The 17,872-nt window shown below is 49.0% G+C and overlaps 1 protein-coding gene across 3 annotated transcripts in view; it reads right to left on the reverse strand.

Moving 5' to 3' along the window:
• Positions 1-17,872, reverse strand: part of LOC140480854 (pituitary adenylate cyclase-activating polypeptide type I receptor-like) — a 280,791-nt gene that overhangs the window by 96,859 nt on the left and 166,060 nt on the right. For all 3 annotated transcript variants that reach the window (XM_072576361.1, XM_072576360.1, XM_072576362.1), the window contains exons 6-7: positions 16,396-16,505; positions 5,089-5,186 (exon numbers count right to left, since the gene is read on the reverse strand). In XM_072576361.1, coding sequence (XP_072432462.1) covers positions 5,089-5,186; positions 16,396-16,505 — 208 coding nt within the window. The remainder of the gene's footprint in view (positions 1-5,088; positions 5,187-16,395; positions 16,506-17,872) is intronic.

Here is a 17,872-nt window from a genome sequence, read left to right on the forward strand (position 1 = left end):
ATCCTCACAACTGCTTTAGATTAGATTCCCTACAGTGTGGAAACAGGCCCTTTGTCCCAACAAGTCTACACCACCCCTCCGAAGAGTAACCACCCAGACCCATTCCCCATATTTACCCCTGACCAATGCACCTAATACTATGGGAAATTTAGCACGGCCAATTCACCTAACCTGAACATCTTTGGACTGTGGGAGGAAACCGGAGGAAACCCACGCAGACGCAGGGAGAATGTGCAAACTCCACACAGGCCGTTGCCCAAGGCTGGAATTGAACCTGGAACCCTGATGCTGTGAGGCAGCTGTGCTAACCACTGAGCCACCACCCCACCCATTTATAGTTTAACTATAAGTGATCATCCAAAGCAATAAGGAACAAATGATAAATTTGCAAAAATATAAGCTGGAAGTGTGAGTCCAGCTCACTGTTTCCAAGCTGACTGTTAAACCTCAGACAATGACTGGGTTACAGGGCCCACCAGCAGAGGGTGCTCCCAGCATTGGCTATCACCTTGGGAGCTGCACAATATTTTTGTAAATTCAATCACGTTCAGCCTGGCTCCTGTGATAGGGTGAGGGAGGTGGAGGCAATGTTCCCAGAGGGAATGAGTATGTGTCCGCAGAGGGCATCGTCACAGGGTCTGGACCCGAGCGACGGGCAGCGGGAATAATTCCGGGATCCTCAGCGCTGTCCCTGACCGGTCCTCTGGGGGTGTAATGTTAATGGTTCGATTCCTGAGCAACGGCGCTGTTCCAGTCCCACCTTGAACTCTGTTCCGCACTGGGGGAGTGCTGCTCAGTCACAGGAGTGGCCCGTTGAAAGGGCGTGGGGAAACTAGCAACAGGCCATTCAGCCCATCATTCAATTTTAAAATTTTTGTTTGTGGGCTGTGGGCGTTGCTGGCTGGTCAGCATTTCCTGCCCGTCCCTAGTTGCCCCTTGAAGCGACCGTTACAACTGAACAGCTCGCTGGGCCATCTCAGCGGGCAACTGAGAGTCAGCCATGTTGCTGTGGGTCTGGAGTCACACGTAGGCCAGACCAGGTAAGATTTCCTTCCCTGAAGGACATTAGTGAACCAGATGGGCTTTTCCGACAATCATTTTGTGGTCACCGGTAGATTCTTAATTCCAGATTTTTTTTATAATTATTAAACTCAAATTCCGCCATCTGCCGTGGCAGGATTGGAACCTGGATCCTCAGAATGTTATCTGGATCCCTGGAAAAACAGTCCACCAATAACACCACAAGGTCATTGCTGCCTCTGCAGGACAATGGCTGATCCTCTGTCTCAATGGCATGTTGTCCTCATCCCCCTTGGTGCCTTTAATTTCTAAAGAATTTATTTGCCCATCTCCTTCTTGAATATATTCAGTGACTTGGCCTCCAAAGCCTTCTCTGCGAGAGGATTCCACAGAGTCACTACCTTCTGAGTGAAAAGATATTCACCCCCAACATCAACCTCTGGTCCACTCCCTCTCTGGAGAAAGTGAGGGTTTGCAGACGCTGGAGGTCAGAGTCGGGAGTGCGGTGCTGGAAAAGCGCAGCAGGTCCAGGCAGCATCCGAGGAGCAGGAGAATCGACGTTCCGGACATAAGCCCTTCATCCAAAAGCCCTGCTGATGAAGGGCTTATGCCCGCAACGTCGACTCTTCTGCTCCTCGGATGCTGCCTGACCTGCTGCGCTTTTCTAGCACTGCATTCCCGACTCTGCACTCCCTCTGTGGTGAATATACCCTTCCTTGGGCAGAGAGACCAAAACCACAAACAATAGCCCAGCTGTGCACTCACTGATGCCCTCAGATCTGTGGATGATGGAACCCATACCAGGCAGTAAGGAGAAAGGACACAGAACAGTACAGCACAGGAACAGGCCCTTCGGCCCACCTTGTCTGTGCTGACCATGAGGCCATTCTAAATTAATCCCATCTGCCTGCACATGGCCCATGTGCCAGTATTCCCTGCCTGTTCATGTGTCTAAATGCCTCTTAAACACTGCTATCTTATCTGCTTTTACCACCTCCCCGGCAGTGTGTTCCAGACACCTACCACCCTCTTGTGTAAAAAAACTCACCTCACACATCTCCTTTAAACATTCTCCCTCTCACCTTAAACCTATGCCCCTGAGTATTTGACATTTCCACCCCGGGGAAAAGATTCTGATTATCCACCCTGTCCATGCCTCTCATAATGTTATACACTTTGATCAGGTCTCCCCTCAGCCTCTGACGCTCTAGTGAAAAAAATCCAAGTTTGTCCAGCCTCTCCTTATAGGGAATATACTCCAATCCAGGCAACATCCCGGTAAACCTCTTTAGTACCCTCTCCAAACTCTCAACATCCTTCCAATAGTATGGGGACCAGAACTGTACACAATGCTCCAAATGTGGCCTCACTAACATCTTACACAGCTACAGCATGACTTGCCAACTGTTATTCTCAATGCCCTGACCGATGGAGGCAAACATGCCATACACATTCTTTACCAACATATCCCCTTGTGGAGCTATGGACTTGCACCCCAACATCACTCTGTATATCAATGCTCGAAATGGTCCTACCATTTACTGTATACTTCTGTCTTGCATTTGACCTCCCAAAGTACATGTCCAGATTAAACTTCATTTAGCATTTCTCCAACTGGTTTATGTCCTGCTGTAGACCTTGACAAACCTCACCTCTATGCACGACTGTATCAATTTTCATGTGATCGGCAAGCTTACGAATCAGATCAGCTATATTTTCATCCAAATTATTTATATATGTTATAAACAACAGAGGTCCCAGCACTGATCCTTGTGGAACACCACTGATCAATATGTCCAGTCAGTAAAAATACCCCCGCCCCAACCACAATACCCTTTGCCTTCTATGACGAAGCCAACTCACCGTGGGTCCCATGTGACCTAATCTTCTGGGCAGGCCTATCATGATGGATCTTGTCAAATGCTTTGGTCAAGTCCACGTAAACACCATCCATTGCCCTTCCCTCATCCATCAGCTTCACCACCTCCTCAATAAACTCAATCAAACATAGGCAGCACGGTGGCTCGGTGGTTAGCACAGCTGCCTCACAGCACCAGGGTCCCAGGTTTGATTCCAGCCTCGGGCAACTGCCTGTGTGGAGTTTGCACATTCTCCCCGTGTCTGTGTGGGTTTCCTCCCACAGTCCAAAAATGTGCAGGTCAGGTAAATTGCCCATAGTGTTAGGTGCGTTAGTCAGAGGGAAATGGGTCTGGGATGGGTTCCTCTTTGTGGACTTGTTGGGCCGAAGGGCCTGTTCCCACACTGTAGGGAATCTAATCTAATCAAACCTGTCAGACAAGATGTCCCCTACATAAAGCCATGGTGACTATCCCAAATAAAGCCATTATTTTCCGAATGCAAGTCAATCCTATTCCGAAGAATCTTCTCCAATAATTTCCCTACCACTGATGTAAGGCATATTGACAGTTTCCTGTATTACCCCTATTGCCCATAAACAATGGAACAATATTGGCTAAAATCAGCGCAGGAATTATACACTTAATGGTAAGGTCCTTGGGAGTGTTGCTGAACAAAGAGACCTTGGAGTGCAGGTTCATAGCTCCTTGAAAGTGGAGTCGCAGGTAGATAGGATAGTGAAGAAGGCATTTGGTATGCTTTTCTTTATTGGCCAGAGTATTGAGTATAGGAGTTGGGAGGTCATGTTATGGCTGTACAAGATGTTGGTTAGGCCACTGTTGGAATATTGCACGCAATTCTGGTCTCCCTGCTATAGAAATGAACTTGAAAGGGTTCAGAAAAGATTTACAAGGATGTTGCCAGGGTTGGAGGATTTGAACTATAAGGAGAGGTTGACCAGGCTGGGGCTGCTTTCCCTGGAGCATCAGAGGCTGAGGGGTGACCTTGTAGAGGTTTATAACATCATGAGGGGCATGGATAGGATAAATAGACAAAGTCTTTTTCCTGGGGTGGGGAATTCAGAACTAGAGGGCATAGGTTTAGGGTGAGAGGGGAAAGATATAAAAGGGACTTAAGGGGCAACGTTTTCACACAGAGGGTGGTACGTGTATGGAATGAGCTGCCAGAGGAAGTGGTGGAGGCTGGTACAATTGCAACATTTAAGAGGCATTTGGATGGGTATATGAATAGGAAGGTTTGGAGGGATATGGGCCAGGTGCTGGCAGATGGGACTAGATTAGGTTGGGATATCTGGTCGGCATGGACCGAAGGGTTGGACCGAAGGGTCTGTTTCCATGCTGTACATCTCTATGACTCTATGAAGCCATTTCTGATTGTTGAACCAGTTCACCATGTGATGGAAATCTGCCTTCCTCACCTGGTCTGGCCTACATGTGACACTAGACCACTAGCAATGTGGCTGACTCTCAACTGCCCTCTGGGCAATAAATACTGACCCAACCATCTCGGCCCACATACAGTCATACAGCATGGAAACAGACCCTTCGGTCCAACTCGTCCATGCCAAAATCCCATTTGCTAGCACCAGGCCCATATCTCTCCAAACCCTTCCTATTCATAGACCTATCCAGATGCCTTTTAAATGTTGTAATTGTACCGGCCTCCACCACTTCCTCTGGCAGCTCATTCCATACACGTACCACCCTCTGTGTGAAAAAGTTGCCCTTTGGTTCCCTTTTAAATCTTTCCCCTCTCACTCTTAACCAATGCCCTCTAGTTCTGGGCTCCCCTACTGTGGGGAAATGACTTTCGCAAAGTGCTGTGGTTCAATTTGAACCCATGATCCTCAGCGCACTAGCATGGGCCTGAGGAGTACTAACTCAAGTGACAATACCACCCCAGCTCCAATGACCACATGGAAGGTGAGAAGTTACCAGGATTAATGGTGCAGGTGATTAACATCTGGAGGAGGAGGGGCAGAAGAGAGGGAGGCCATTTTGAGGTTGAAAGTTATCCATATGTACTGTGCGCGTGGAGTTGGGGGGGGCAAGAGGGGGAATAGCTGTTATAATTTGGTCAGATCTGCACAGTGTCCATTGTTGCCTCAGAGCTCATGGCCTTACCCGGGTTCCATCTGCCCTGAATTAGAGAAATGGGCAAGAGGTCCATTGTACTTTACCGTAGACTTACCGGAAGCGACAGAGTATAATCATTGCAATTGCGAGAGAAACCAGGGAGGTGCTGTAACCCACAGTGTAGAGAGCCTTCACCGACACATAGTACAGATCCTGCAAAAGAGAAAGGGGGAACAGGGTCACAATAGCTGCACTGTTGGTTAAAGATGGGAGAGGTCATAGGAACGTGGATGCCACCCAGTCTCTCCTTATTGGCTGAAAATGTGTTGCTGGAAAAGCGCAGCAGGTCAGGCAGAATCCAAGGAGCAGGACAATTGACGTTTCAGACATAAGCCCTTCTTCAGGAATGGGGCTTGTGCCCGAAACGTCGATTCTCCTGCTCCTTGGACGCTGCCTGACCTGCTGCGCTTTTCCAGCAACACATTTTCAGCTCTGATCTTCAGCATCAGCAGTCCTCACTTTCTCCTCTCCTTAATGGCACCTCGTCCAACTCCTCGTCACTCCCTCTAACACCAACTCCACAGCATTCCGAACGTCCAGAGGACCACACCTTCATCAGGCTCCAAAACCAGTTCATGTGATACCGGGGCACGTGAGGAGAGATGAGGATCACGGTTATCGGTTTTAAGGAGCATCTTGAAGGAGGAAGTTGTTGGGATTAATGATGATAAGGCCTGGATAGTTTAGGTCAAGTGATGGAACCAATCGCTTGCCAGTCCAGTGGCACTTGAGGAGATGACAGTGAAGAACGAACCACAAATCATTCCCAATAACAGGAGCATTTACCCGATCTCAGCATCACGTGCAGGTTCCATTGACCTGATGGCGGTAAGACGATATAACTGGCACCAAGTCAAAACCCTCAGGACCTGCTGGAGGTGTCTTGATGGGTCATAGAGTCATAGAGATGTACAGGACGGAAACCGACTCTTCGGTCCAACTAGACCATGCCGACCAGCTATCCTAAATCAATCTCGTCCCATTCACCAGCACCCTACCCATATCCCTCCAAACCCTTCCTATTCATATACCTTTCCAACTGCCTTTTAAATGCTGTAATTGTACCAGCCTCCATCACTTCCTCTGGCAGCTCATTCCATACACGTACCACCCTCTGCGTGAAAAAGTTGCCCCTTAGGTCCCTTTTATATCTTTCCCCTCTCACCCTAAACCTATGCCCTCTAGTTCTGGACTCCCCCACCCCAGGGAAAAAAATTTTGTCTATTTACCTTGTCCATGCCCCTCATGATTTTATAAACCTCTATAAGGTCACCCCTCAGCCTCCGACGCTCCAGGGAAAACAGCCCCAGCCTGTTCAGCCTCTCCCTAAAGCTCAAACCCTCCAACCCTGGCAACATCCTTGTAAATCTTTTCTGAACCCTTTCCAGTTTCACAACATCCTTCCTGTAGCAGGGAGACCAGAACTGCCTCACCCAGTGGCTGTGCTGTAGATGAAGCTTCATCCTAGCTCATGGATTATCAACCCGTTCACATCCACGGGCAGACAGACAGACAGAGAGGTCTCAGGAGGAAATTCCGGAGGTCAGGGCCCAAGGAGCCAAGACCTGGTCAATGACGGGACAATAGAAATCACCAAAAACCATGAGATGCTCCAGACAGAGGAGAACTGGCACCATGCAGCTCCATACCTCTTTGACTCCACCATTGACTGGGCCCAGCATTTATTGCCCATCCCTGGTTACCCCCTTGGGAAGGTGGGAGTGAGCTCTCTTCTTGAACTGCTGCAGTCCAGTGATAATACCCACTAGGCCATCACCTCCCCATAAGAACACCTCTCCACCACCACCATATCCACCTCCATCACCATCACCATCACCATCACCACCACCATCACCATCACCACCACCATCACCATCACCATCACCATCACCATCACCACCACCATCACCGTCACCACCACCATCACCATCACCACCACCACCATCACCATCACCATCTCCATCACCACCACCACCACCACCACCACCACCATTACCATCACCACCACCACCACCATCACCATCACCACCACCACCACCATCACCATCACCATCACCACCACCATCACCATCACTATCTCCATCACCATCACCACCACCATCAACATCACCACCACCATCACCATCACCACCACCACCATCACCATCACCATCACCACCACCATCACCATCACCACCACCATCACCATCACCATTCACCACCACCATCACCATCACCACCACCATCACCACCACCATCACCATCATCTTCACCACCACCATCACCATCACCATCACCATCACCATCTCCATCACCATCACCATCACCACCACCATCACCACCACCATCACCATTACCATCACCACCACCACCACCATCACCATCACCATCACCATCACCACCACCATCACCACCACCATCACCATCACCATCACCACCATCACCATCACCACCACCATCACCATCACCACCACCATCACCATCACCATCACCATCACCATCACCATCACCACCACCATCACCATCACCATCACCATCACCACCACCATCACCACCACCATCACCACCACCATCACCATCACCATCACCATCACCACCACCATCACCACCACCATCACCATCACCATCACCATCACCACCACTATCACCATCACCACCACCATCACCATCACCATCACCACCACCATCACCATCACCACCACCATCACCATCACCATCACCATCACCACCACCATCACCACCACCATCACAATCACCATCACCATCACCATCACCACCACCATCACCATCACCACCACCATCACCATCACCATCACCACCACCACCATCACCATCACCACCACCATCACCATCACCATCACCATCACCACCACCACCACCATCACCATCACCATCACCATCACCACCACCACCATCACCATCACCATCGCCATCGCCATCGCCATCGCCACCTCCATCTCCATCACCATCACCACCACCATCACCATCATCACCACCATCACCATCACCATCACCATCACCACCACCATCACCATCACCATCACCATCACCACCACCATCACCATCACCATCACCACCACCATCACCACCACCATCGCCATCGCCATCGCCATCGCCATCGCCATCGCCACCTCCATCTCCATCACCATCACCACCACCATCACCATCACCATCACCACCACCACCATCACCATCACCATCACCACCACCATCACCATCACCACCACCATCACCATCACCATCACCACCACCACCACCATCACCATCACCATCACCACCACCACCACCACCACCATCACCATCACCATCACCACCACCATCACCATCACCACCACCATCACCATCACCATCACCATCACCACCACCATCACCATCACCATCACCACCACCATCACCATCACCATCACCATCACCACCACCATCACCATCACCACCACCATCACCATCACCATCACCACCACCATCACCATCACCATCACCACCACCATCACCATCACCATCACCATCACCACCACCATCACCATCACCATCACCACCACCATCACCATCACCATCACCATCACCACCACCATCACCATCACCATCACCATCACCATCACCACCACCATCACCATCACCATCACCACCACCATCACCATCACCACCACCATCACCATCACCACCACCACCACCACCATCACCATCACCATCTCCATCACCATCACCATCACCACCATCACCATCACCACCACCACCACCATCACCATCACCATCACCACCACCATCACCACCACCATCACCATCACCATCACCACCACCATCACCATCACCATCACCATCACCATCACCATCTCCATCACCATGTCCGTCACCTCTATCTCTATCACTATATCCATCACCATCACCATCACCATCTCCATCTCCATGTCCGTCACCTCTATCTCTATCACTATATCCATCACTATCACCATCTCCATCACCATATCCACCATCATCACCATCTCCACCTCCATCACCTCCAGCTCTATCGCTATGCCCCTATCACCATATCCACCACCACCACCATCACCATCTCCACTACCATCGCTGCCACCACATCAATGACCTCCACCTCCGTCACCATGTCCCTCACCATTACCATCTTCACCTCCATCTCCATTACCGTGTCCACCACCACCATCGCCACCTCCACCACCATCACCATCTCCACCACCGCATCCATCACCTCCACCCCCCACCACCTCCTCCTTCACCTCCTCCTCTTCCTTCAGGACCTCTCCAGTGATTCTTAGCAAGATTCCCTCCATTTTTCTGGTTTGGTCCAGCAGAATCCCCCCATCCCTCCTCTCCCCCCAGCGAAGGTTCCATGACTGCCTTACTCGATCTTGGAAATGCTCCCTTGGGAAACACTCATCTCCCTCCACTGCGGGACCTATTAACACCATTGCCATCTCTCAGATGGTCGGATCACTCAGAGGGGAATTCATGGTCGTTCAGCACCAACACTGCAGGGTCAATCAGGGATGGGTAATAGGTGCTGGGCCCAGCCAGGCATTCCTCCCCAATGATCCCCTCGCAAACAAAAAACTTTCATTTGTGTAGCACCTCTCGTGACCCCATGACTTCCCAGCCAGCAACTCCCACATCCCATGAAAAATAACATTACAAAAATGCTCCACCAGTGCCCTAAGGGCAATACTGTATTTGTCTTTCAGCCAAAAGCTGACACTGGGTGTTGACTCTCAGTGCTTTCTGTGGAAGCTTGCTGTGCACTTGTCAGTGGCTCCACTTTCCTACAAGGCCAGTAATCACACTTAAACAATTGGCTGTGTTGCACTGTGGGAAGTCACAACATCACAAGAGGCTCGACACAAATGCAAGTTCTTCGTTTCTGGAGTGGGGGGGGGGTGGTCTTGGAGAGGATTTCCTGTGCTCCCAAAACTGACTCGCTTTTCCGTGAGTGTCTCCCACCGTTCCGCAAGGGAGTAAATGTTCCTGAGGATCTGGGAAACAGGCATATTGAAATCCCACTTAAACTCTCGGAGAGCTGCTAGTGTGAACTGGTGGGAGCATCTTGCTGTAAAATGCGACAGGAGCAAGGAAGCAAACCCCTCTGTTCAGAGGTCACCATTCGAGGCACATCTGAATTTAACCAGAAGGTCTCAAACCCAGCTCAGCGAGGGGGTTTGCAGCGATGGGGAGGGCGGCTGGTGTTTGACTGAAGCTGAGGGACAGGGACTGAGCTCCCGCTGCGAGTTCCCAAAGGAACAGGGTCTGCTGGGACTCAGAGCCATCAGCTGTAGAAGCAAACACTGATAGCAATTAAAAAGCTGCCAGGGACTCCCAGTCTCCCAGAGACTTAATGGGCAGGGCAGTGGGAGTTTGGGTGGGGTATCCTGCCCCCCCCCCCCCCCCACCATGAGGGACCCCTGGGCGATTCCACTCAACATTCGATCATTAGCCTCACAGGGGACCATCGAAATTAATGCTGAGGTTGTAAAGATTCATCACCCACTGACACAACGGCCAGAATTCTTTATGGTTAAGCAAGTACAGTGATAATAAGAATAAAGAGTGTCGAGGTAAGTGTTCAGTAGGTGCATGACTTGGTGTACTTGACACAAAATAAATTTCCTTGCTTTCACCGGATGCAGCAATCTAATTGTTGCTGTTTTGATGCTGCCGTTAGCATGTCAAATTGCACACAATTCATACACACGAATGAATCACGAGCACCACCGAACCTTCCTCAGTGCGTTCAGTGTCTGGTGGATTGCAAAAAACCTGACACAAAATTCAATTAAACTCTCAATCGGAATGTTCTAAAACATTTCTCTGATGCATGATTTTAAGAGATAGAATGTGGGGAAATAGATGGTGACATCTTGAAAAATGTGCTTAAAAAGGTGTTGCTGGAAAACAACGCAGCAGGTCAGGCAGCACCAAAGGAGCAGGAGAATCGGCGTTTCGGGCATGTGCCTATCTTGAAAAATGTCCATATTATAAGTGGTGCTGGGTGCCTTGAAAAGCATAAAAGTGGATAAATCCCCAGGTCCTGATCAGGTGCACCCTAGAACTCTGTGGGAAGCTAAGGAAGTGATTGCTGGGCCTCTTGCTGAGATATTTGTATCATTGATAGTCACAGGTGAGGGGCCGGACGACTGGAGGTTGGCTAATATGCTTCCACCTTTTAAGAAAGGTGGTAAGGACAAGCCAGGCAACAATAGACTGGTGAGCCTGACATTAGTGGTGGGCACGTTGTTGGCGGGAATCCTGAGGGACAGGATTTACATGTATTTGGAAAGACAAGGATTGATTAGGGATAGTCAACATGGCTTTGTGCATGGGGAATCATGTGGAGTACAGGTTCATAGCTCCTTGAAAGTGGAGTCGCAGGTAGATAGGATAGTGAAGGCGGTGTTTGGTATGCTTTCCTTTATTGGTCAGAGTATTGAGTACAGGAGTTGGGAGGTCATGTTGTAACTGTACAGGACATTGGTTAGGCCACTGTTGGAATATTGTGTGCAATTCTGGTCTCCTTCCTATCGGAAAGATGTGAAACTTGAAAGGGTTTAGAAAAGATCTACAAGGATGTTGCTAGGGTTGGAGGATTTGAGCTACAGGGAGAGGCTGAACAGGCTGGGGCTGTTTTCCCTGGAGCGTCGGAGGCTGAGGGGTGACTTTATAGAGGTTTACAAAATTATGAGGGGCATGATAGGATAAAAAGACAAAATCTTTTCCCTGGGGTTGGGGAGTCCAGAACTAGAGGACATAGGTTTAGGGTGAGAGGGGAAAGATATAAAAGAGACCTAAGGGGAAACCTTTTCATGCAGAGGGTGGTAAGTGTATGGAATGAGCTGCCAGAGGATGTGGTGGATGCTGGCCCAATTGCAACATTTAAGAGGCATTTGGATGTGTATATGAATAGGAAGGGTTTGGAGGGATATGGGCCGGGTGCTGGTAGGTGGGACTAGATTGGGTTGGGATATCTGGTCAGCATGGACAGGTTGGACCAAAGGGTCTGTTTCGGTGCTGTATATCGCTATTACTCTATGACTCTACAGCCCGTTCTGTTAGAATGCCTGCTTCTTCAACATAAATTGGCTTTAATGCCAAAGATGAATTTAGACTGTTATTTGTAGAACACGAACGTTCCTTATCTGTATTGGCTATAACGTGATTCCAGCCCCATTTGTTTAAATAGCGTAACTATTGCGCGATTTTCTTATATCGTGGAATGACACAAGAACGGCACGGTAGCACAGTGGTTAGCACCGCTACCTCACAGCACCAGGGACCCACGTTCGATTACAACCTCGGGTGACTGTCTGTGTGGAGTTTGCACATTCTCCCCGGGTCTGTGTGGGTTTCCTCCGGGTGCTCTGGTTTCCTCCCACAGTCCAAAAATGTGTAGGTCAGGTGAATTGACCATGCTAAATTGCCCGTAGTGTTAGGTGCATTAGTCAGAGGGGAATGGGTCTGGGTGGGTGCGCTTCGGAGGGTCGGTGTGGGCTTGTTGGACCAAAGGCCCTGTTTCCACACTGTAAGTAATCTAATCTAGTGTGAAGCTACTCTCGTTGATGGCTCTATCACTGAAAAATCCTCTGGTTCACTAACGTCCCTCAGACGAAACCTTGTCTTGTTCAATTCACTGGATCCTATCAGATCTCATTATTGACTTCTGGGCAAATGTACTGTTGATTTGGCAGAGCTAAAAGCCCATGGTAAGTTCAAATGTTATTTGGGTGGAGTCCAGAACTAGCTGTTCAAATTTGTATTGATCCCAGCTTTGGTTTTCAAGTTGGGTGGGTCAGGGGGTAGATGGGAGTCAAGTGAGCAGGTCGTCAGGGGAACGAAGATAAGTGGTAGCGTACAAACGCTGGATAATGGGATTTGGAATGGATGGACGTTTGATGTACCAGTGTGGATGTGATGGGCCGAATGACCTCCATCCATGCTGGAAAACTTCTGCAGCTATCTCTTCACTCTAAGATGCAGTGACTGGTGAGGACGGGCCGAAACATGTGTTTAATATATGAGCCTTACCCTATCTGGCTGACATTTACAAATGAGAGGGACTGTATTGTTGATGAGGAGAGTATGAAACGGACTGTTAAGCTAGAAGAGATACTTGTTAGGAAGGAAGATGTGTTGGGCATTTTGAAAAACTTGAGGATAGACAAGTCCCCCGGGCCTGACGGGATATATCCTAGGATTATGTGGGAAGCAAGAGAGGAAATTGCAGAACCGTTGGCAATCATCTTCTCGTCTTCACTGTCAATGGGGGTGGTGTCAGGGGGCTGGAGAGTGGCAACTGTTGTGCCCCTGTTCAAAAAAAGGGAATAGGGATTACCCCGGGAATTACAGGTCAGTTAGTCTTACTTCGGTGGTAGGCAAAGTAATGGAAAGGGTACTGAGGGATAGGATTTATGAGTATCTGGAAAGACACTGCTTGATTAGGGACAGCCAGCGCGGATTTGTGAGGGGTAGGTCTTGCCTTACAAGTCTTATTGAATTCTTTGAGGAGGTGACCAAGCATGTGGATGAAGGTAGAGCAGTGGATGTAGTGTACATGGATTTTAGTAAGGCATTTGATAAGGTTCCCCATGGTAGGCTTATGCGGAAAGTCAGGAGGCATGGGACAGAGGGAAATTTGGCCAATTGGATAGAACACTGGCTAACCGGTCGAAGTCAGAGAGTGGTGGTAGAAGGTAAATATTCAGCCTGGAGCCCAGTTACAAGTGGAGTTCTGCAGGGATCAGTTCTGGATCCTCTGCTGTTTGTAATTTTTATTAATGACTTGGAAGAGGGAGTCGAAGGGTGGGTCAGTAAATTTGCAGATGATACGAAAATTGGTGGAGTTGTGGATAGTGAGGAGGGCTGTTGTCAGCTGCAAAGGGACTTAGATATGATGCAGAGTTGGGCTGAGGAGTGGCAGATGGAGTTCAACCCTGTCAAGTGTGAGGTTGTCTATTTTGGAAGGACAAATAAGAATGCGGAATACAGGGTTAACGGTAGGGTTCTTAGTAAGGTGGAGGAGCAGAGGGATCTTGGGGTCTATGTTCATAGATCTTTGAAAGTTGCCACTCAGGTGGATAGAGCTTGTAAGAAGGCCTATGGTGTATTAGGGTTCATTAGCAGAGGGATTGAATTCAAGAGTTGTGAGGTGATGTTGCAGCTGTACAGGACCTTGGTAAGGCCACATTTGGAGTACTGTGTGCAGTTCTGGTCGCCTCACTTTAGGAAAGATGTGGAAGCTTTGGAGAGGGTGCAGAGGAGATTTACCAGGATGTTGCCTGGAATGGAGAATAGGTCGTATGAGGATAGGTTGAGAGTGCTAGGCCTTTTCTCATTGGAACGGTGAAGGATGAGGGGTGACTTGATAGAGGTTTATAAGATGATCAGGGGAATCGATAGAGTAGACAGTCAGAGACTTTTTCCCCGGGTTCAACAGAGTGTTACAAGGGGACATAAATTTAAGGTGAAGGGTGGAAGGTATGGGGGGGATGTCAGGGGTAAGTTCTTTACCCAGAGAGTGGTGGGGGTATGGAATGCACTGCCCGTGGGAGTGGTAGAGTCAGGATCATTGGTGACCTTTAAGCGGCAATTGGATATGTACATGGATGGGTGCTTAAGCTAGGACAAATGTTCGGCACAACATCGTGGGCCGAAGGGCCTATTCTGTGCTGTATTGTTCTATGTTCTATGTACATGTGACCCCAGACCCACAGCTATGTGGTTGACTCTTCACTGCCCTCTGGAATGGCCCAGGAAGCGACTCAGTTCAATGGATCTACTGGCACTGGACAGGGGTGGGGGTGTGGGGGGGGGGGGGGGGGGTGGGGGGGGGAGGCGGTGCACAGAGGAAGTTCACTTGGTTGTTTCTGGAGTTGAAGGGATTAACTTGTGACAAAGAGACTTGGTAGACTGGGATTATACTCATTAGAATTCAGAAGAATTGGGGGGATCTGATAGAAACATACAAAGTTATGAAGGGAATAGATAAGATAGAGGCTGGGTGGTTGTCTCCACTGGTGGGTGAGACTAGAACTAGGGGGCGTAGCCTCAAAATAAGGGAGAGCAGATTTCGGACTGAGCTAAGGAGGAACTTCTTCACCCAAAGGGTTTTGAATCTGTGGCATTCCCTGCCCAGGGAAGGAGTTGAGGCTACCTCGGGAAATGTTTTTAAGGCAAAGGTAGATTTTTGAAGAGTAGAGGGATTAAGGGTTACGGTGAGAGGGCGGGTAAGTGGAGCTGGGTCCATGATCTTATTGAATGACGGAACAAGCTCGATGGGCCAAATGGCCTCCTCCTGCTGCTCGTCCTTAAGTTTCTCATGTAGGGCGACGAGGGAAGGGCCATGGCTCTCCCGACTGACGCACAGGGTACAAAAACACACACAGGATGTTAATGTGATGCTCCAGAACTGAATCCAATTCAATGACGGATTTAAAGGAATTGAACAGGGTGTTGAACAGCTTTGATATTGTGCAGGTCAGGTGAATTGGCCAGGCTAAATTGCCCATAGTGTTAGGTGCATTAGCCAGGTGTAAATATAGGGTAGGGGAATAGATCTGGGTGGTTTACTCTTTGGAGGGTCAGTGTGGACCTGTTGGGCCGAAAGGCCTGTTTCCATACTGTAGGGAATCTAATCTAGAATGGCCATCTCCTGTGTTGTAACCATTGCACAAAGCTGTATTTGGCAGGAGAGAGGGTAAGGAGGCGTTAAGACCATAAGATATAGGAACAGGAGTAGGCCAGACAGCCACTCAAGTCTGCTCTAACATTCACAGCTGCTCCGATGTTCCTCACATCCACTTTCCTAACCTTTCCCTGTAACCTTGGATTCCCCGACTGATGAATAATCCATCAATGTCATCCTTAAATATGCACAAGGGACTCTGCCCCCTCCAGCTCTCTGGGGCAGGGGGTTTCCAAAGACTCACCACCCCCTGAAGGAAGAAACTCCTCCTCATCTCAATCTCAGAGTCATCGAATCCCACAGCACGGAGACAGTCACCTCTACTCAAACTGGTTCAGGCTGACCAAAATGTCTGTCTATGCCACCCCCATTTCCTTGCAGTTGGACCATATCTCAGTCTTAAATTGGCGCCCCTTTACCCTGAGACTGTGCCCTCTGGCCCCGGACTCTCCCGTGTGGAGAAACATCCCTCTCAGCATTGACCCTGTCAAGCCCCTACATTTCACAGAGATCCCCTCTCATTCTTCTAAACCTCAGTGAGTGGAGTCCCAACCTGTTTATCCTTTACTCCGAAGACAATCCCTCCATACCAGGGATCATCCGTGCGAACGTTCCCTGAACCACCTCCAATGGAGCGATATATTTCCTCATAGAAGCGAAAGAAACTGTTGCTTTGTTTATGTATGTAACGCGCAGAATTACCTGGTCATCGATTTCCGTGATATTTTCATCAACTCCACAAGCATCGTAGTAGTGGGGGAAGGTTTCTGACCAGCCTTCGCTGGTGCAGTTTCGGTAAATGATCCCTAGGACTGAAGAGTTTTTAATGTCAGTAAAACCAGAGCAGACAAACAAAAAGACCCTATGACCTTCCAGGTAAAAACAATGACTGCAGATGCTGAAAACCAAATACTGGATTAGTGGTGCTGGAAGAGCACAGCAGTTCAGGCAGCAACCAATGAGCAGCTCCTATGACCTTCCAGCCCATCGAGAGACAGGCTTGCTGGTCCTCAGAAGCAAAATGTCTTCCATCCAAAGCGGTGAGGATGAGCTACAACCATGCACGTTGTTAAAGTGAGAAACACCCATCTCAATATTCAATACTCTGACCAATAAATGAAAGCATACCAAATGCCGTCTTCACTATCCTGTCAACCTGTGATTCTACTTTCAAGGAGCTATGATCCTGTGTTGCCATGGAGAAAATAGTGGGGAGAAGGAGTGGGATCCATTAGAGTCACACTTACCATTATCGGAGTTAATGATTCAGAAGAAGCCCGGACAGTTGACAGAGATGACGTCATGGCTGCCTGACCACCAATTCCAAGAGGGAAGGTCAAAGGTCAGCCGGCCTTCCTCAAGGTGAGAGCAGAAGGCCAAGGTGGGTAGTTCATTCTGGAGATGGTGCGCAGGCAAACAAATGCATCGCTAAGGTCTCCCTCTGGATAGTTTCTGAATACGTTTCTGAGTGCTCCAGAAACGTCAAACAAATTCACTGACATTAAATGTCACGATCGTCATGGCCAGGAAACATACAATTGTTCTGATGCGAGAGGAAGCTATTCAGACCATTGTGTCTGCACCAGTTCTATCACCTAGAGCCAATCCACAAACAAAAGGAATTGGTTCAAGTCTTGTATCCTTTTTTTTTCATTATCCAGGAGCTTGGAGAATCTATAATTTCCTCACTATTTTCTCCATGGCAACACAGGTTCATAGCTCCTTGAAAGTGGAGTTGCAGGTAGATAGGATAATGAAGGCGGCATTTGGAATGCTTTCCTTTATTGGTCAGAGTATTGAGTACAGGAGTTGGGAGGTCATGTTGCGGTTGTACAGGACATTGGTTAGGCCCCTGTTGGAATATTGTGTGCAATTCTAGTCTCTCTGCTATAGGAAGAATGTTGTGAAACTTGAAAGGGTTCAGAAAAGATTTACAAGGATATTGCCAGGGTTGGAGGATCTGAGCTACAGGGAGAGGCTGAACAGGCTGGGGCTGTTTTCCCTGGAGTGTCGGAGGCTGAGGGTGACCTTATGGAGGTTTATAAAATCAGGAGGTACATGGATAGGATAAATAGGCAAAATCTCTTCCCCGGGATAGGGGAGTCCAGGACTAGAGGGCATCGGTTTAAGGTGAGAGGGAAAAGATATAAAAGGGACCTAAGGGGCAACGTTTTCAAAC

Source organism: Chiloscyllium punctatum, chromosome 8 (genome assembly GCF_047496795.1).
Source record: "Chiloscyllium punctatum isolate Juve2018m chromosome 8, sChiPun1.3, whole genome shotgun sequence".
Taxonomy (NCBI): domain Eukaryota; kingdom Metazoa; phylum Chordata; class Chondrichthyes; order Orectolobiformes; family Hemiscylliidae; genus Chiloscyllium; species Chiloscyllium punctatum.